The sequence below is a fragment of the Gopherus flavomarginatus genome, chromosome 19 (genome assembly GCF_025201925.1).
Source record: "Gopherus flavomarginatus isolate rGopFla2 chromosome 19, rGopFla2.mat.asm, whole genome shotgun sequence".
Classification (NCBI taxonomy): Eukaryota; Metazoa; Chordata; order Testudines; family Testudinidae; genus Gopherus; species Gopherus flavomarginatus.
Window position 1 is genome coordinate 16,147,194 of NC_066635.1, and position 16,407 is coordinate 16,163,600.

A 16,407-nucleotide genomic window follows, 5' to 3' on the forward strand; every position below is an offset into this window, starting at 1 on the left:
CAATCCAGTAATGTCTGCCTGAAACAGACTGAGCCTGAAGCAATAGCTCTGACTTGTGAACTGCTCCATTCATTCAGTGGGCATCAACTCAAATGCTGATGCTGATAATTAACACTGTTAACATTTACAATATATCTCCATTAAAAGCATGCAAAAAAGGAGAGGAAGGATCAATTTATGAAGATCTACACAAACTACTCTGAGAGCTTGTCTACACAGGGAAATTGGCCATACTAGTTATTGCAGAATACGCTATTCCACACACTATTCCAGAATAAAAGTGATTTTATTCCAGATTAATTACTCCGCTTTGGAGGTGCACTAATCATTCCAGAATAAAGTGACTTATTCCAGAAGTGTGCCCACATGGGGACCCATTCCAAAATAGCCACTGCAGAATAGCTTTCTCTGCATAGTTGTTCCAGTCCATCTCCCCATATAGACGAGCCCTCAGTGACAGACTCTTTTGGGGATGCCTTTGAGAACACATGGGATGGGGCCTACAGGGGCCACTATTGGATTCATCTTCTTGAAGGGAAGTTGACCTCCCAAAGTTTTGGGAAATGCTAAGTTAGCAAAAAGATGCCAGACCATTCATAAAAATTCAGAGTGGCCACTTATCTAGCAGAAGTGTCCTTTATTGTGCAGAGAAACATAACAAAGTCACCGAACAGAAACATTGGACATTGTAAGATGGACTGTATGTTTTGTACAATACTGTGCTCTTCTGTACTGTAGTTATCTACAGCAAGGAAAACAGACTCCTTTTGGACATGCCGCTGAGTCAGATTTGCTAGACAAACCTCATAGCCAATGAGCAGTCACGTCACCCAAATGGGTAAATGATTTAGATTCACAGAAAGAAGGATCAGCATAAGTGAATACAAAGGGAGGGGAAATGTCACAACGGAGACTGGACAGCTCAGCAGGGACTTGGTAATGGGCTAGGGAGCCCTTCACCTCTACACAGCAGGTTAGAAGTGAGTCAAAGCTGGTTGGGGCTGAACTTTGACTTAATGGGCGATCCCAATCCCATCCCTAGTGGCAAATGCTCAGTCACATTTGGAATTCAGTGAGGTCCTTCCTGGCCAATCAAAATGGGGTTGGAGATCCAGCCACCCTATCAAACAGGGCAGAGGCACGTTGGAGAACACTCATGCTGGTGGTAGGCTGGGGCTAAACAGAGGGCTTCCCTCTCCAAGGCTGGCAGTCCAGCACCTTTCAAAAGGATTTTTAAAATAGCTCAATGTGTCGAGGAAAGGTATTCAGATAAAGGGTCTGATGGGAGCAGACACGTGCGTGCTTTTGAAAGCCCCATTAAGTATCCACATTTTTATGCACCTAATCATCTTTAAAAATCTGACCCCAAATCCCTACGTGCAAAAAAAGCTATTGATGATCTTAGCATCTTTCAGCTATGAAATTGAACCATCCATATTAAGATGTGCTTTATAAGGTAAGTGGGGATTTTCAGACAGTGTACAGGTCACATTCTATGTTAAGGTTAATTATATCTCAGGAGATTAGACACAAAGGGAGAGATTCAGCTCCACTGTAACTCCATCAGCTACTGACCTCATCCTGTAACTGCTGCGGGTGTGGAATTGCCACTGAATTCACTGGGAGGTCTAGGCACAAAACAGGATCCGGCTCACCTTTCACTATCTAACTCTGCTAACTCAATCAAAGAGGGATTTCTAAGGTAAAATCTCATTAGACCGGAGGGGAGAAAAAAGAACGGGATATTTCTCTTATAACAGAAGCACAGGTAGGAAAAGCAGCATAATTATATACAATACATGTGCTTACATATATTTTAGCTTTAAGTTTCAACATCATTTTCAAATATATGTTTAAAAACAAAACCCAACCCTTGAAATTGTCTATGATTTTATAATTCATCCCGAAGAGTCTGATCATATTTCTTAAAGGTCAGAGCTCAAACAACAACAGTAAGGACGAAGGTTAAATTGCCCCAGTGTCACTGCTGTAGCATTCAGGGTGCGAAGACGACACTTGGCTTTCCCAGCAGCAGGCCACTGCAGAGTATCTGTATAACTGGTGATCTATTTGATGTGTTCTTTTTAAGAACATTTGTGTTATAGCTTTAGAAAAATTACTATAATGGGACAAGTATAAAGGATTCACAGTGCTTTATGATTAAAGCAGAGATTGATGCAGAGGGGGAAAATATCAGAACGCTCTATTTATCAATGACTGGACAGTAAATGTTCATTCTTTGCTGAGAGTAGTGTCCTTTTCTATAGTCAGGATGCCAGGGTCTTGGAGGAAAGTCACATTTCAGAATGAATTCAAAGGATTCGGAATTCCATGTCAGGAAGATTTTGCACAGGGAAATTGGTGAAGTGTTCAAAAAGTAGAAATCAGGAAATGCAGTGGCCATTGCAATACAGAAAAAGGTGAAGCATTTCAGGCATTATGGCAAGATACCGCAGGAGGATCACGAAAGGTTAAGAGATGGGAAAGAGGATGATCAAACCATTGGAAAAGAAGGAGAGAGAAAAAAAATAAATATTAGAAGTTCTGTTCATGAAAATCTAGCAATGAGCAAAATATTCCCTAAGAGTGGAATTCTCCCCAGTACCTCACATAAACCCTGCTTTGGGGAACTGGTTCTGGAAAGCATACAAGCATATGTGTAATTTTGAGCATGGGCCTAAATCCCATTGACTTCAATGGAAATAAAGTGCTTTCCTGAGATTAGGATACTTTCTTGAATTGGGGCGTAAAGGCCCAATTCTGGGAATCCTTATTCTTTTGAGTAGACCTTCCTCACATTAGTCATGTAAGTACGTAACGAATGCTGATGGAGTTACACTGACATTAAACTGGTATGAGATGAAATCAGGCCCACTAGCTACAGTGTTGACTCAATTCTGCTCCCACTGAAGTCAAGGGAAGAAGAACTCCCATTGGTTTCAATGCACGCAGAATCAGAAGCTACGTCCCCGAGTTAGTGGCTATTCATGAGACTGAGGTTAAAATGCTCAGTCCCTGTGGTACAAGGGGCTTTATGCTATTCTTCCACACTAAGGTGACTTTCACATCAGATTTTGGTTTATCCCTATCATTTACTTCAGGGATTTATGACTGTATCACCATTTAGGTTACAGCTATAATGCTACATGTCAGTCTTCAGAATATATTCCAGCACGTCCCTTTGCCGTGCCCCCTTTCCAGCCACTACCACCCACTCTTGAGGCCAAGACGGCCCCTCCCACAAACGTTACATGGTTGTTTCTGCCACTTTCCACCAACCCCGACAGACTTTCTGCCTCAGAAGCAGATTTAAAACCAAAGGTGAATGACAATGGATTTACTCTTCCTTTTAAAGTAGGAACAATATTTGATTCTGCATTTTCAGGAGAGAGATGAATAAAGACATTTTTAAAAAAGTGGAATGAATCCTTTTATGTTGGGGAAGGGGTTAAGTGCTCTTTAAGTCAGTGAATATCAAATATAACCCAGTTATTACAGCATTATACAGAAGAGAAAAAAAATAATACGTTCTATAGGTTCAACCCCACTCCTATGGAAGTAAGTAGGAGATACTCACTCTGCAGATTTCCAGAAGTGTCCAGGATGTGAGAGCCGTCTGTTCAGTTTTGGCAGTTTTTCAAGCATATCCACGAGGACAGTAAAGCTGGGTCTCTCGCTGAGGTTGAAACACCAACATGCTGAGAGGATTTCCTGAGGAGGACATTTGGTGGCGGGGGGAGAGGAGGAGGTGTCATTATCATCCTGTTTAGTTCACGAGGCCAGTGACAGGGGCCAAATGACTAGGGATTCTGGATGCTTCTGTTTTTGGGCACACAACTTTTGTGACACTTTTAAGGGACCTGATTTTCAGATAGCAGGTGCTCAGCGGCTTCTGAAAATTGGAGTCTCTCAAGTTGAGTGCCCAAAGCCACCAGTCACTTTGCTCTTCATTCCACATCAGTTATTCAGGACAAGGGGACACGCTTCAAACAATCCTGCTGACAGCCTAAACACAGAGCTTACGGATTTCTACAAGACGAGTGATATTAATCCACCCCACTTCCCCAATACACAAGTGTCCAGCCCCTGAACGAATGATTTGTGTGTGAGAATTACATGGAGGCTGAAGCCTATTCCAGCTTGTGGGCAATGTACAGAGCAACCCTGCAGGTTCTCCACAAAAAGAGCTCCCGCCCCTGGACTTGAACAAGGGCTGCAGCCACAGGATCAAAGAAATCCCAGCCCAGTGACCATGCTGTCCCTTCTCCACTGGCTCCTCTGGAAATCCCAGCTGCACTGTCCTATAAGGAGCTGGCACAGGATTCTGATCCAGCATTTGCAGTTCCTGACACCCAAGCAGCCACCTCTCTCCTCTGTAGCAAACCACAGAGGTTCCAGGGTGCAGGGGGACATCCAGGGCTCTTACTGAGAGGGGTAAATGTAAGCAGATACAAAAGCTGTGCTATCTGACACTATCCTCCTCCAAGAGGAACAGTCTTGGGGAAATTCTGTGAGTATAAATCTACAGAAAATGGGAAAGGCTTAGGAAGCTATGAGGTAAAATCCTGACCCCACCAAAATAAAAGGGAGTTTTGCCATTGACTTTACTGAGGCCAGGATTTCACCCAATGAGCTAAGCACCCAGTTCCTTCTCTGTTCAGCATTTGGGGCAAGGGAACACCTTTCACCATGAGAATGGCAGCTAGTTTGTAAAGTTTGAGGCAGGCACCATTTTTTTGTTGTTTGTGTACAGCGCCTAGTGCAGTGAAGCTCTTGTCCATGAGTGGGCCAGAACACCATGTGGTACCTGAGTGTGTACATATCTGAATTGAGGCAAAACTGCTGGTAAGGTACTATTGATTTTTAGGGTGTGTTTTTTCCTTTTCCTTCATAATTTTGCTTGATGCTTCAAGGACATAACATTAAGTTTCCCCCACCTCTCCAGACCTGGTACAGAATCTCTGATCAATGGCTCTTTGAAAGGCTTTCCACTTACACTGACTTCTTTCCCTACGCTAACTGTAGCGAGGACATTCTTCACTCCTTCTCCGCTTCCGATCTGCCAGATGAGTGCTTCAGCTGGCTGGCTCTTGAAAGGCCATTCTCTTGCTTGGAGCTCATACCAAACCGTCCTGAAACACCAGTAAATAAATTAAGCCTCAACATCTCTGTGAGGAAGACAGAGTACCGACATCCCTGTTTTACAGATGGGGGCACCAGTCAGTTATGGGAAATGACCAATATCATATAGGAATAAAACACGTAACTCCTGCCACCCCATCCTGTGCCTTAACCACAAAGCAATCCTTCCTCTGATAAAAAGTCTGCTGGCTTACATCTTTTGCAGCAAGGGATTGAACAGCACAAAAGAAAAATCCATCATTATTCAGGTCTCTGTGCTTGAAGCCCGATCCCAAGCCCATTCCAATTAATGTGGTTCTTTCCCTTTGCTTTGGATCAGGCCATAATTTAGCGGGTTCACGCAGCCCTACGCTCTACCAATGATTCACATTCATACCCGAAAGCATAGACATCTGCAGCCTTGGAGAAGGGCAGCTTGTCTTCATCTTTCCCAGGAGACATCTCGCGAACAATTTCAGGGGCCAGATAGCACAGCCAGTCATGAGGCAGTTTCAGTTCATTTTCACGCCTGAGTTCAAGGAGGAAGCAAGATTAGCTAACCCCTTTCGCATGCTCTTGAGCACAGCACAGAGCTAGCTGCAGGAACTCTTGATGGAAAATCTTTTACTCTAAATTTCTTCTCTAAGTTTTATTTTTTTTGCCATATAAATATACTGGGCCTAATTCTCGGTAGCTCCATTCCTGCACTTGCTCCTTATGTTCTGAGGCTATGCAAGGGCCTGCTCAGCCCCGATGTAATTTAGAGCAACCTGGAGGCTGCTCTATCTTATACTAATTCCCATGGTCCCCCACAGACCCTGGGAAGCAGAGGAGGGCTGTAGTGTAACGAATTCTGACACCACAACCCCCACCACTACAAGCACACACTCTTTTGCCTCTAACACTGAGGGTTAGAGACGCAGCTGATACAGAGCACTTGTCAGCTCTACACCATGCTGGAAAGATGTCTGTGCAGGGGTATTTCCGGAGGCCCATTTCCTCCTGCTTTAAGACCCCTTTATTCTGCCCGAGGGCCTTAGCAGGACAGACATATACATACACACTTTTCAAACCTGGGTGTCTACACCATTTCTCTTAATTTACACCAGTGTAATGGAGATCAGAATCTGGCCCTTTGTCTACTTGGTCACTATTTCTTGTTTCAGAAATGGACTGGAGACGTTAACCCTTAACTTACCTTCCCTCCTGAACCACACCCGAAATTCCGAATAGTCCAAAGTCTGTGATCACCACTTTGCCATTGTCATAGAAGACATTCTTGGACTTCAAATCTTTATGCACAATCCCCTTTGCATGAAGATACCCCATGCCCTGGAAAAGATTGATACACTTGGCTGTAACCCTACCTTACACAGCCCCCATTTCCATATGAACTGGTTGTGTGTGACATTCTTTTAATAGATTTATCCACTCCCCACCCCATGACCTATTATCGCCAGTTTCCAGACGGGAGCCTCAGGGAGCCTGGGTGACTTACAGGAAGTCTGTGGGAGAACAGGGAATTGAACCTGTCTTCTGAGTCTCAAGTTAATGCACTACCCAGCTCCCAGACCCACTTCCCCTTCCCAACACAGCCCTGCCAGGGCTTCCGGTTCTGCGCTTTGACAATCTTGATACCCTACAGGGGGAGGGGAAAGGATGCAGATCAGCAGGTTAGTGGGGGAAGAGGCGGGACAGGGATGGGAAGGGAATAGATTTCCAGTACCTGCAGCCTCATCATTTAGTTTGAGTACCTAATACTAATCCACCTTCCTGCCCATGGGCCAAGCTCCGGCCGTAACATACCACTGGGTTGCTACAGCACAGACACTGAAACGTCCCTCTCCAGCTATGCAGCCTCTAAGCCCACAATGTGGCACTGCCTGCCGAAAAAGCATCTGGCTCATTTACTGCCAGGGCATTTGTTATCCAGCTTCCGTCAGCAATCGGCTGCCAGTGAGCTGCCTTCCCGAGCCCAGGCTGACACTAGGAGTGACAAAGCAAACATACCTAGTGCATTAGGAAACTGAACAGTACTTTCCTCTTGGGCTTTAGCAGCAGGAGAACAGGAGGAATGCCCAGCCCGCCGGCCCGCTGGGTACGTCTATGCAGTGAGCCTCTGAGCCTGGGCTGACAGATTTGGGCTTGCACTACGGTGCTAAACATAGCTGTGAAGATGCTACGCCCCTCGCTAGACTTCAGACCGCGAGCGCCAGCCTGGGCCACAAGGTAGAAAGCGCTGTGTACACCACTGTTTTCAGTGTGGTAGCATCAGCCTCGTGAAGCCAAGTCTGTAGACCCAGGCTCGGAGGATCACTGCCAGCTGCTGCCTGCACGCACCCTACATGGCCCGCCACACAGACTCTGCAGAAGTTAAGTGCAAGGGTGGGAGGGTTCAAAATAAAAAAGTCAAGTGTAGACAAGGCCCCGAGACCGCAGACAGACTGCCGGAAACAACTGCTCTGAGAGGTGTGAACTCCCAGGCCACTGAGGTGTTGAGACCTAACCCTAACAGACACTGTACATGTCAATATGAACCCTCTCACTGCTGACCATTTTAGCAGATGGGATGAGAAAGCAGGTGGAGTGAAGCCCAGAGGGGGAGAGAGACTTGGGCTAGAAGATGCAGAAGGGAGAAAGGAGGAGAGGTGCAGACAGAGAAGGGGGAGAGAAACGTAAAGGAGGACGGGGAAGAACGCAAAAGAAGAGGGCAGAAATAGCAGTCATTAAAGCAGAGCACATCTTCCCCACTGAGTGATGATGATATTGACTGTCCCATTCAGTATAATTTAACAAGAGCTTAGGTGCCTATATACACAGCCATGATCTTTGTGCCAGCCTCCCATTGAAACCAGGAGGAGATTCACAGTGGATTGGGTCCCGCTAGGTTCCTTTGGGTTGGCTCCTTCTTGCTTGGGGGTTTGTTACAAGAGTGGGTGGGTGAGATTCTGTGGCCTGCATTGTGCAGGAGGTCAGACTAGATGATCATAATGGTCCCTTCTGACCTTAAAGTCTATGAGTCTATGATTGAGGGAAGCGAGTATATAGCCCCAAGTTTATCCCCCAGCCCATGGATCAGAATTATAGAAAGCTGAGCCAGCCACCCCTGCAGTAGAGCACATCTGGCTGCATTTCAAAAGCTTTCATCAGAGCCAAGGTCAAGAAAGTTTATGAGTAACTTGCCTAAGGTCACATGGCAACCTGGGGGCAGAGACAGGAATAGAAAGCAGGCTGCCTGAGTCACAGCCCCATGCATTGTCCTATAAAAACCCCTTACAAAATCCATCAACACTGGGAGTTTCCTGGTCAACTGGAAGAATCTTTTTCCCAAGAGGAAAGTCATTATTGTGAATCTGCATTTGGCATAAAGCAGCCTCTAAACTCAAGCAGCCCCAAACAACAGACAATATGACAGAGAATGCCAAAGAGAGTCTTGCATTTGGCATGCCTTGTAATTAGTATCTCATGAGAAACAGGAAGTGAGAGTAGCTCAGCTTTCCGCAGCATGGAAAAGCCCAGATACATTTCTTGGCTTATCACTGGCTTTGATGATCTGCATTCCAAACAGTAGAGGAGAGAGAGGTCTGTAGCAAAAACCTTCAACACAGCACTGTATTTAAAGTAATCCCAGAGCAGGGTTATCCACAGGTATGATCATTTCTTATACATTAGCATAATGGTGGTCTCTCTTACATGACTTAATGAGGCAGCACCTGGACATTCAAAAAAAAGTTTTTTCCTCTTCCTATAGCAGAATTCTTATCCTAGACTTCATCCACACTGGTGATTCACCCCAGTTACAGCCACTGGTGTAGCTGCCTTCTGCAAGCATGTCGTGGAGTCAGGGTAAGGGGCTATTGGCTGCAATTTGCACTGGTGCTACTTGCCCTGATTTCAAAAGAGGGATAAGCCCCATGGGGCAGATCCTCGTTTGGGGTAAATTGACATAGCTTCATTGATGGCAATGAGCTTCAATGGAGCTAGGACCGTTCACACTAGCTGAGTATCTGCCCCCATCAGTCCAACAGCAGCTTGCACTGATGAACTTACACTGGTGGCTGAACTCAAAGCAAACCCTAACTGCAGACAAGGCCTAAGACAGAGCAATCAGCAACAAGCTTTACTCGAATGGTTTGCAGGCATCGGCGACGTTCTGGACAAACCTGATCCAGGGTTTTGACTTCCTGACTTCCATAGGATTTGGAATGTCACTGCAGATATGTTGCCCAGCTCAAAAGCCACCAGAAAGTTTTAATTCTGCAACCAACCACCTCTTGCATTCGCCTAGTATTCTCTCTCTTACCTTAAGGATTTCTTGAGCTATCTGCCTGGTTTTGTTAATATCCAAAGATACCTTGGGATCCCTTACAAATGAGTGAAGCGTCCTTCCTTTGCAAAAGCTACAAAAAAAAGGGGGGGGGGGCAGAAGAGAGAGAAAGAGGAGACAATGTGGTGAAAAATGCAAGTTCCTAAACATTTACCCGTCCTTCCCTTGGGGAAAAATACATCTAGACTTGTAAGTGCTTGATCTGTCAGTTTCATATGATGTTGATGGCAGGGTTTTATAACACAAGACCCTCCCCAACAAAAGACAGTGCCTAGAAAATATAAATGGGCCTGATTCCCATTTACAATAGGCCCCTTTTTCGCTACTTTGGCAGTGCCTTGAAGTGGGCATTGACACTCACTTTCAGGTCCCTTTGCGACTTCTGGAGCAGCATAAATGAAAACCAGGCCTAAACTAAGCATGTACTGTACACAAATCGCTAAAACCATGGGAGGGAGAGAAATTTAACTTCTTTTTCCGTTTCTTGCTTTGTAAAGAGTCTTCCCTAAATTTGGTTAGAAGTGGAACAAGGTAGTTCATGAGACAGCGTTTTGTAAACAGATCAGGCCCATGTACTGACTCTTAGAATGTCTCTCTGTTTTCAGGCATGTGCTCCCTGGATGGGAGAAAATATAAATGACACTTCTTTTCCAAACGCAAAAGACCAGACTGTGGTAGCCTGACCTGCTTTAAATAGTGCTTTGCACTCTACACCTTTCGGCCAGCAGAGACATCAAAAGAGTGACTAGGCTTCAAGCTTGGTCAATCCCTAGTCCTTCCCACACATAGAGGAGTCACTTCGTCAGGGCATATGCTACTACTGCTCTTGCTTTACCTGCCTTTGGAGAGGCGACATTGGTCTCCATGGCTCCCAACCCAGAGCCTTAGACATTACATCTGCTTTCTGATCCGCAGTAAGAGCCCTATGAAAATCACAGCAGTGCCGTGGCGAAATTCTATGTCCTCACCTGGTAATAATGGCTAAATGAGGGGGGTGCATGCACGCCCCCATGAAGAGCACCACGTTCTCGTGTCGGGTCTGCCTGTAATTCATCACCTCCTTCTTAAAGAGCTTGAGATGGTCCTGATTGTTCCCATCGATCTGCAACAGCCTGATGGCCACCTCTCCGTGCCATTTCCCCCGGTAAACCTTCCCCCATCGCCCTTGGCCAATGGGCTCCCCCAGCTCAATCTGTTCAAAGGGAATGTCCCATTCCTGCAAGTAGACACTGGTCTGGCTGGCCTTGCGGGAGATCATCCCTTTCCAGTGCGGCCGCTTGCTGGGCAAGTCGTCTAACTCATCCTCATCGTCCTCCGGTTCCGATTTATTCGTCTCTTGCTCTTCTGCCTGTTTGCAAATCAGAAAGGGGGGTGGGTGAGGAGGGAAGTGACAGTTACACTAGAGTCCTACTTGGTGGTTGGTCACTGACCTCCTAGCCCAATCTGTATTTGTATTCCTCCAGCCAACATAAATCCCAAAGGTGATTAATGATGGGAGAATCTCAAAGGGTTCAGCTTGTAGGCTTGACCTGGCTAACAACCCAGAAATCCAGAGGCTGATCTTAACCTCCCAAAGCTGTAAAGTGCAGCAGGGAAGGCTGCGAGAACCACCTCTCTCATGGTATCTCCTCACTTCTTGCTGGAGCTAGAAGGCTCGAGCCCATGTGGTGCTGAGCACTTAGAACTAAATGTTGACTTTTGCGGGAGTCGTAGGTGCTCAGCACCTCTCAGGATTTGACCTGAATTCTGCAAATGAAAAGACGATTTTCAAAGAGGGGAACCAAAAGCTTCTTCAAACTTCAAGACCATGTTCCATGTGAGTTTGAAGCGAGATTCTCATTTTGGGCCAGATCTAAAGCCCAGTGAAGTCAACTGAAGGACTCTCATTGAAGACCATGGTCACTGGATTAAAGCCTGTAACAAACTGGTTTGCCGCCCAGCCCTACAGCAATCCACTTTTACTTCCTGATCCAGCAAAGCACTTAAGCATGTGTTAAAGCAGAGGAGCCGTCCCAGTGAAGTCTATGGGACTACTCACTTGCTTAAAGTTAAGCATGTGCTGTGCTGGATTGGAACCATGAGCTAATCTGACTGTTTATAGAAGGGGTGGCCAACCTGAGCCAGAGAAGGAGCCAGAATTTACCAATGTACATTGCCAAAGAGCCATAGCAATACATCAGCAGCTCCCTTATCAACTTTCACCCCCACCAGCTCCCAGCTCCTCCCACCCACCGGCAGCCATGCCAATCGGCGCCTCCTGCTCCCTCCTAATACCTTCCAATCACCTGTTTCGTGGGGTGCAGGACGCTCGGGAGGAGGGGGGAAGGGAGGAGCAAGGGCATGGCAGACTCAGGGGAGGGAGAGGAATGGGGGCAGGGCCTTTGGCAGAGCCAGGGGTTGAGCAGTGAGCATCCCCTCAGCACACTGGGAAGTTGGTACCTGTAGCTCCAGCCCCGGAGTCGGTGCCTATACAAAGACCCGCATATTAACTTCTGAAGAGCCGCATGTGGCTCCAGAGTCAAAGGTTGGCCACTCCTGATTTATAGGTAGTCTTGGATCTTAATCACTTAGATATGACATGCAGACTTAAAAGGGTTATTTTACAAAAATATGTTTTTAAAATTTAAAAAACAAATTCACTTCCAACAATCACTGCGATCAAAGGCTTTTTCTAGATGAAAACGACAACCCTCATACTGGCACCAAATAATCACGCCAATTTATTGAGAAGTGAGCGAATAACAAAAGAGCTCCTTAGTCCAATTGGAAAGGGTATAGCTAACAGGCAGGCAAGTGAGATGTAGCCAAGTAAAAATACCCAAGTGTTTGCAGCCTAACCCAGTTGTAGCCTGAACAGCGGGTTACTAAAGGACACAGTAAAGCAATGCTGATTTCAGCAGTCATATCTTGAAGACCACAGCACTGCTATTTAGCTTTTAATAGAGCCTCTGTGACTGTATGAGCGCGGACGAAGAAAGGTGATCCATTTCACCCACAGGCATACCTCTGCATCAGGTTCTTCAACCCCCTCTGTGTCCAGCTTTTCATCAGCACTATCAAGAGAAAATGGGTTTACAATGAAAGCTAGGAAGCTGGGCTGCTGCTTAGATTTTCAGCAATTCAATTATGGTTCAATCATCATCTTTTCCTTTACTACCGTGAGGCAAACGATAAGACTTCGGCAAGAGCATGGGCGGGAGGAAGCGGCCCAGCGAGGCAGCCTTAAGGCAACCCTGAAGGTTGGGGTGGGTGCTGGACATTGGTACCTCTTACAGGGTCCTGGGCTGGAACCCAGTGGAGTGGGAGGACCTGGGCTCCCCTCTACCAACCCCCTTCATTCAGAAGGGCATGATAAGCCTCACTGCTAGACTCCCCCTTGGAGGGAGGAAGGAAAGGGTGATGATTTCTGGAAACCCCTGGTTGGGACTGCATACCCGCAGGGATCAGTAGAGAGAAGAGTGATCGGCGACCTGACCGGAGGATTGGGTCAACTCTCATCAAAAGACAGAGCACCATGGGGTGTGACAGTGGCCCAGGGGAAAGAGGTGTGGTGAGCAGAGGCCACTAGGCAACACAACCCACAAGCACCATCCAACACATTATTTGGCAAATGTCATTTTCTAATGCTCATGGGCTTAGAAGATTACTGGGGAATAATAAATAATAATAATAATAAATGACTGATAAGACTAGCCAAAAATATTATGCTGAAACTGTTTGATAGAAAGTTGGTTTTTCAATTAACCATTTTTTTGCTGCTGCTAACAAAAAAAAACCAAAAAAACCCCCAAAATACCTGTAAACAGAAATATTTCAGCCACAAACAAATAATTTAGTTTTTTGCCAACATTTTTCAGTAAACTCAAATTCAGATGAAAAATTCATTTTTTAAAAAAGTTTTCTGTGGGGAACCTCTCCTCACATTTTATGACCATTTCTACTGATTAAAAACAAACAAACAAAAACTTTGCACATTAAGGGAGCCTTTCATTCAAGTGCTGTATTAACATTAGTTAAACCCTACAATACTCCTGGAGTGAGAGAAGCATCATGCCCATTGTACAAGGTTGGTAAAGAGAGGTTAAGTGCTTTCCCCAAAGTTGCAAAATGAATTGATGGCAGAGTTCAGAATGGAACCCAGAAGTCCTGCCTACTGGCCCTCTTCTCTAACCACCCAACAAAAAATGTTAGCTATGAAGTGAACAAAAGGATAAAGAAACATAATGCTTACTTAGTGTCTTCAGCTGTTTCAGGCGGATATATTACTTGTGGGGGGCTGGGGATTTCTAAAAAAATAAAATAAAAATAAAAATCTGCAATGTAATACCCGTATTTCACACTTAATCCCTACAGTGTACTACTGTGGATGTATTTCTCAACCGGGAAACACACAGGCAGGTAAATTATACACTGACATTTCTACACACTAAGCAAACGATGAACCACCAGCATAGTGCTAAATTATGGGCATTCATGTTGATTGAATCTGATTTTCCTGTTCAATTACCACCTATAACATTTTGTGAATCATTCAACTCCTCTGCTAACTGAATCTTGCAAAAATGTATGCGGATGTGCTTAACCGTAAGCAGGCCAAAGTACTAGTCATGTGCTTAAAGTTAAGCACTTGTGCATCTCCTTGCAGAATTGGAGCCAGCTTCAGGCACACAATTTCGTACAGGTTCTAAATCACTTTTCTAAGACGCTCGTGATGAAATATACAATTGATTGCTTTACTCACGTGGCTCATCAGCACCACCCAGTGTCAGCTTGGCTTAGGTCACCCATTTTCTATAGCAACCCCACAAGCTATTACCCAAGCCTGACTTTCTGGAAGCCTGCCTCTCCCAGTTAATCTGAATTTAAGCTGGATTTAAACAAAAAAAACTCCTGTGAAGAGCACCAGTTGTAGAAATAGGACGCTGTAACTATTGATTAGATTACTATCTTATTCTTCAGTCAAAAACAATTTTGCCTTTCATTCAAGGCCCTCTAAGTGGTTTACAGACACCTCTGCGAGACAGGCGGGTACCATCATCATCAGCCACTTTAGAGAGGTGGACACCAGAGTGCAGCTTGTAGCTTCAAGCTAGCTCAGGTTATATCCACAAGCCGCAATCGCAGGGTGTGACAGACACATGCTAAGGAACAGAGAGGGAACAGGACTTGTTAGGTCTACAATCTTGCACCTTGGCAGGGGGTCAGATTAGCTCTAACCTTCTGGTTCTAGGATTCTGAGAAAATTAGATTCTAAGATCTTCAGGGAAGGGTCCACTCTACTGACCAACAAGTTGGGAGCTGGTGGTTATGGAATGTTCCTGCACAGTCACTGCTGTAATTCCTCCTTCAGTTTACTACTCCCACTCCACACCTACTGCATGCACGGGCAGACCCTGCCAAAATACATTCCCTAATGAAGGCCCTATTTTGAAAACAAAAACAAACCCAAACAAGACTCCAAAAGGAACAGGGTGAATTTTTAAATGGGTTCTATAGATGGTAGTAGGACAACGATTACATCTTCTAGACGAACAAACCTTAAAATCAGCTCCACACCAATAGCTATGAAAACCAAAGTGTCTGACCTGAACTAACTAAATCTTTCTTAAATCCCTATGGCCCAGATCCTCAGATGCATTCATTTACACCAGCTGAGGATGAGGCCCTCTGAAAATAGGGATAAGATTTTTCAAAGGAATATCAATGTGGTACATAGACTTCTGCGATGGGATTCTCCTCTGCTGCAGCTAAACAAGTCATCCATGTCACTTTAAAATGTAAAAAAGAAACACACACATTAGGAAAGAATGGCTCAGTGTTACTGTTTACGCTGATAAGAGAAAGCTTTAAAATTTTTTTTTTGAAAAAGCAGGAGCATTCAAAAAGCAGGAGATTTAAAAATAGTTTAAATTTGGATAGAAACGGCACAAGCTGGTTAGCAGAATTAAAGCAATGAACTCACCTGGGAAGATAAACTGTTGTCTATGCTGAATGTAGTAGGCAGCTTTATATATAAAAAAGACAGCAAAAAATCACCAGGAAATAATAAAAACAAACAAGTTAAGTGTGTCAAGAGATAGCATCAGCAAATGCCCCATATGCATTCAGTGAATTAATCCCAACTCATTGTTTGAGCAACAGATTAGTAGATTAATTACCAGCCAGATCAGTGGGTGGATTTCAGCACATGCATGTTTGGAAGACTGTATAGGATGACAGATGAAATCAAATCAGGTGAAAGCTGAGTTACTGATTGTGAATGTGGCCAGATGGAGAGACCAAGAACATGGTAGTTCGGCCCTCAGCTGGTATACATTGGCACACTAATGATAATACTAAACCTTCTATAGTGCTTGTCATCAGTACCCCTCAAAGGAGGAGGTCTGTGTCATTATCCCCATTTTACAGATAGGGAAACTGAGATGAAGTGACTTATGTTCTTATGGCTGTCTGCAAGGCCACGTTGCCCTTCTATTGTTTTCAATGAAGCTCTGTCAACATACACCAGCTCAGGATCTGGCCCATTCACATTTCTTTTTGCTAATTTTATTCCAATGAATTGACAGGTAGGTTTCTGTTTTGTGTAATCAAATCTTGCTTCTTCTCTATTTTGTGTCTTGGCTATCACAACCAGGGCCAGCTCCAGGCACCAGCACAGTAAGCAGGTGCTTGGGGCAGCCAACGCAAAGGGGCGACACGTCTGTGTCTTCGGCAACGGGTCCCTCGGTCCCTCTCTGAGGGAAGGGCCTGCTGCCGAATTGCCACCAAAGAATGAAGCGGCGTGTTAAAGCTGCCGCTGAAGTGCCACCAATCGTGGCCTTTTTTTCCCCCCCTCGCCGCTTGGTAGTGGCAAAAAGTGCTGGAGCTGGTCCTGATCACAGCAGACTGTGCATCTAAAAACAGCAACTTGCATTCAATGGATCAAAGACTTGGCAGAAAAAATGGAGCTCTCTCTACGG

General features: G+C 45.2%; 1 protein-coding gene across 3 annotated transcripts in view; it reads right to left on the bottom strand.

Moving 5' to 3' along the window:
- The window catches only part of KSR1 (kinase suppressor of ras 1), a 119,204-nt gene that overhangs the window by 5,522 nt on the left and 97,275 nt on the right, over positions 1–16,407 (bottom strand). For 2 of the 3 annotated variants that reach the window (XM_050929722.1, XM_050929723.1), the window contains 9 exons: positions 15,411–15,452; positions 13,680–13,734; positions 12,453–12,501; positions 10,417–10,796; positions 9,425–9,521; positions 6,320–6,453; positions 5,519–5,650; positions 4,997–5,132; positions 3,578–3,711 (listed from right to left, as the gene is read on the bottom strand). In XM_050929722.1, coding sequence (XP_050785679.1) covers positions 3,578–3,711; positions 4,997–5,132; positions 5,519–5,650; positions 6,320–6,453; positions 9,425–9,521; positions 10,417–10,796; positions 12,453–12,501; positions 13,680–13,734; positions 15,411–15,452 — 1,159 coding nt within the window. The remainder of the gene's footprint in view (positions 1–3,577; positions 3,712–4,996; positions 5,133–5,518; positions 5,651–6,319; positions 6,454–9,424; positions 9,522–10,416; positions 10,797–12,452; positions 12,502–13,679; positions 13,735–15,410; positions 15,453–16,407) is intronic. The other variant, XM_050929721.1, reaches the window with a different exon arrangement.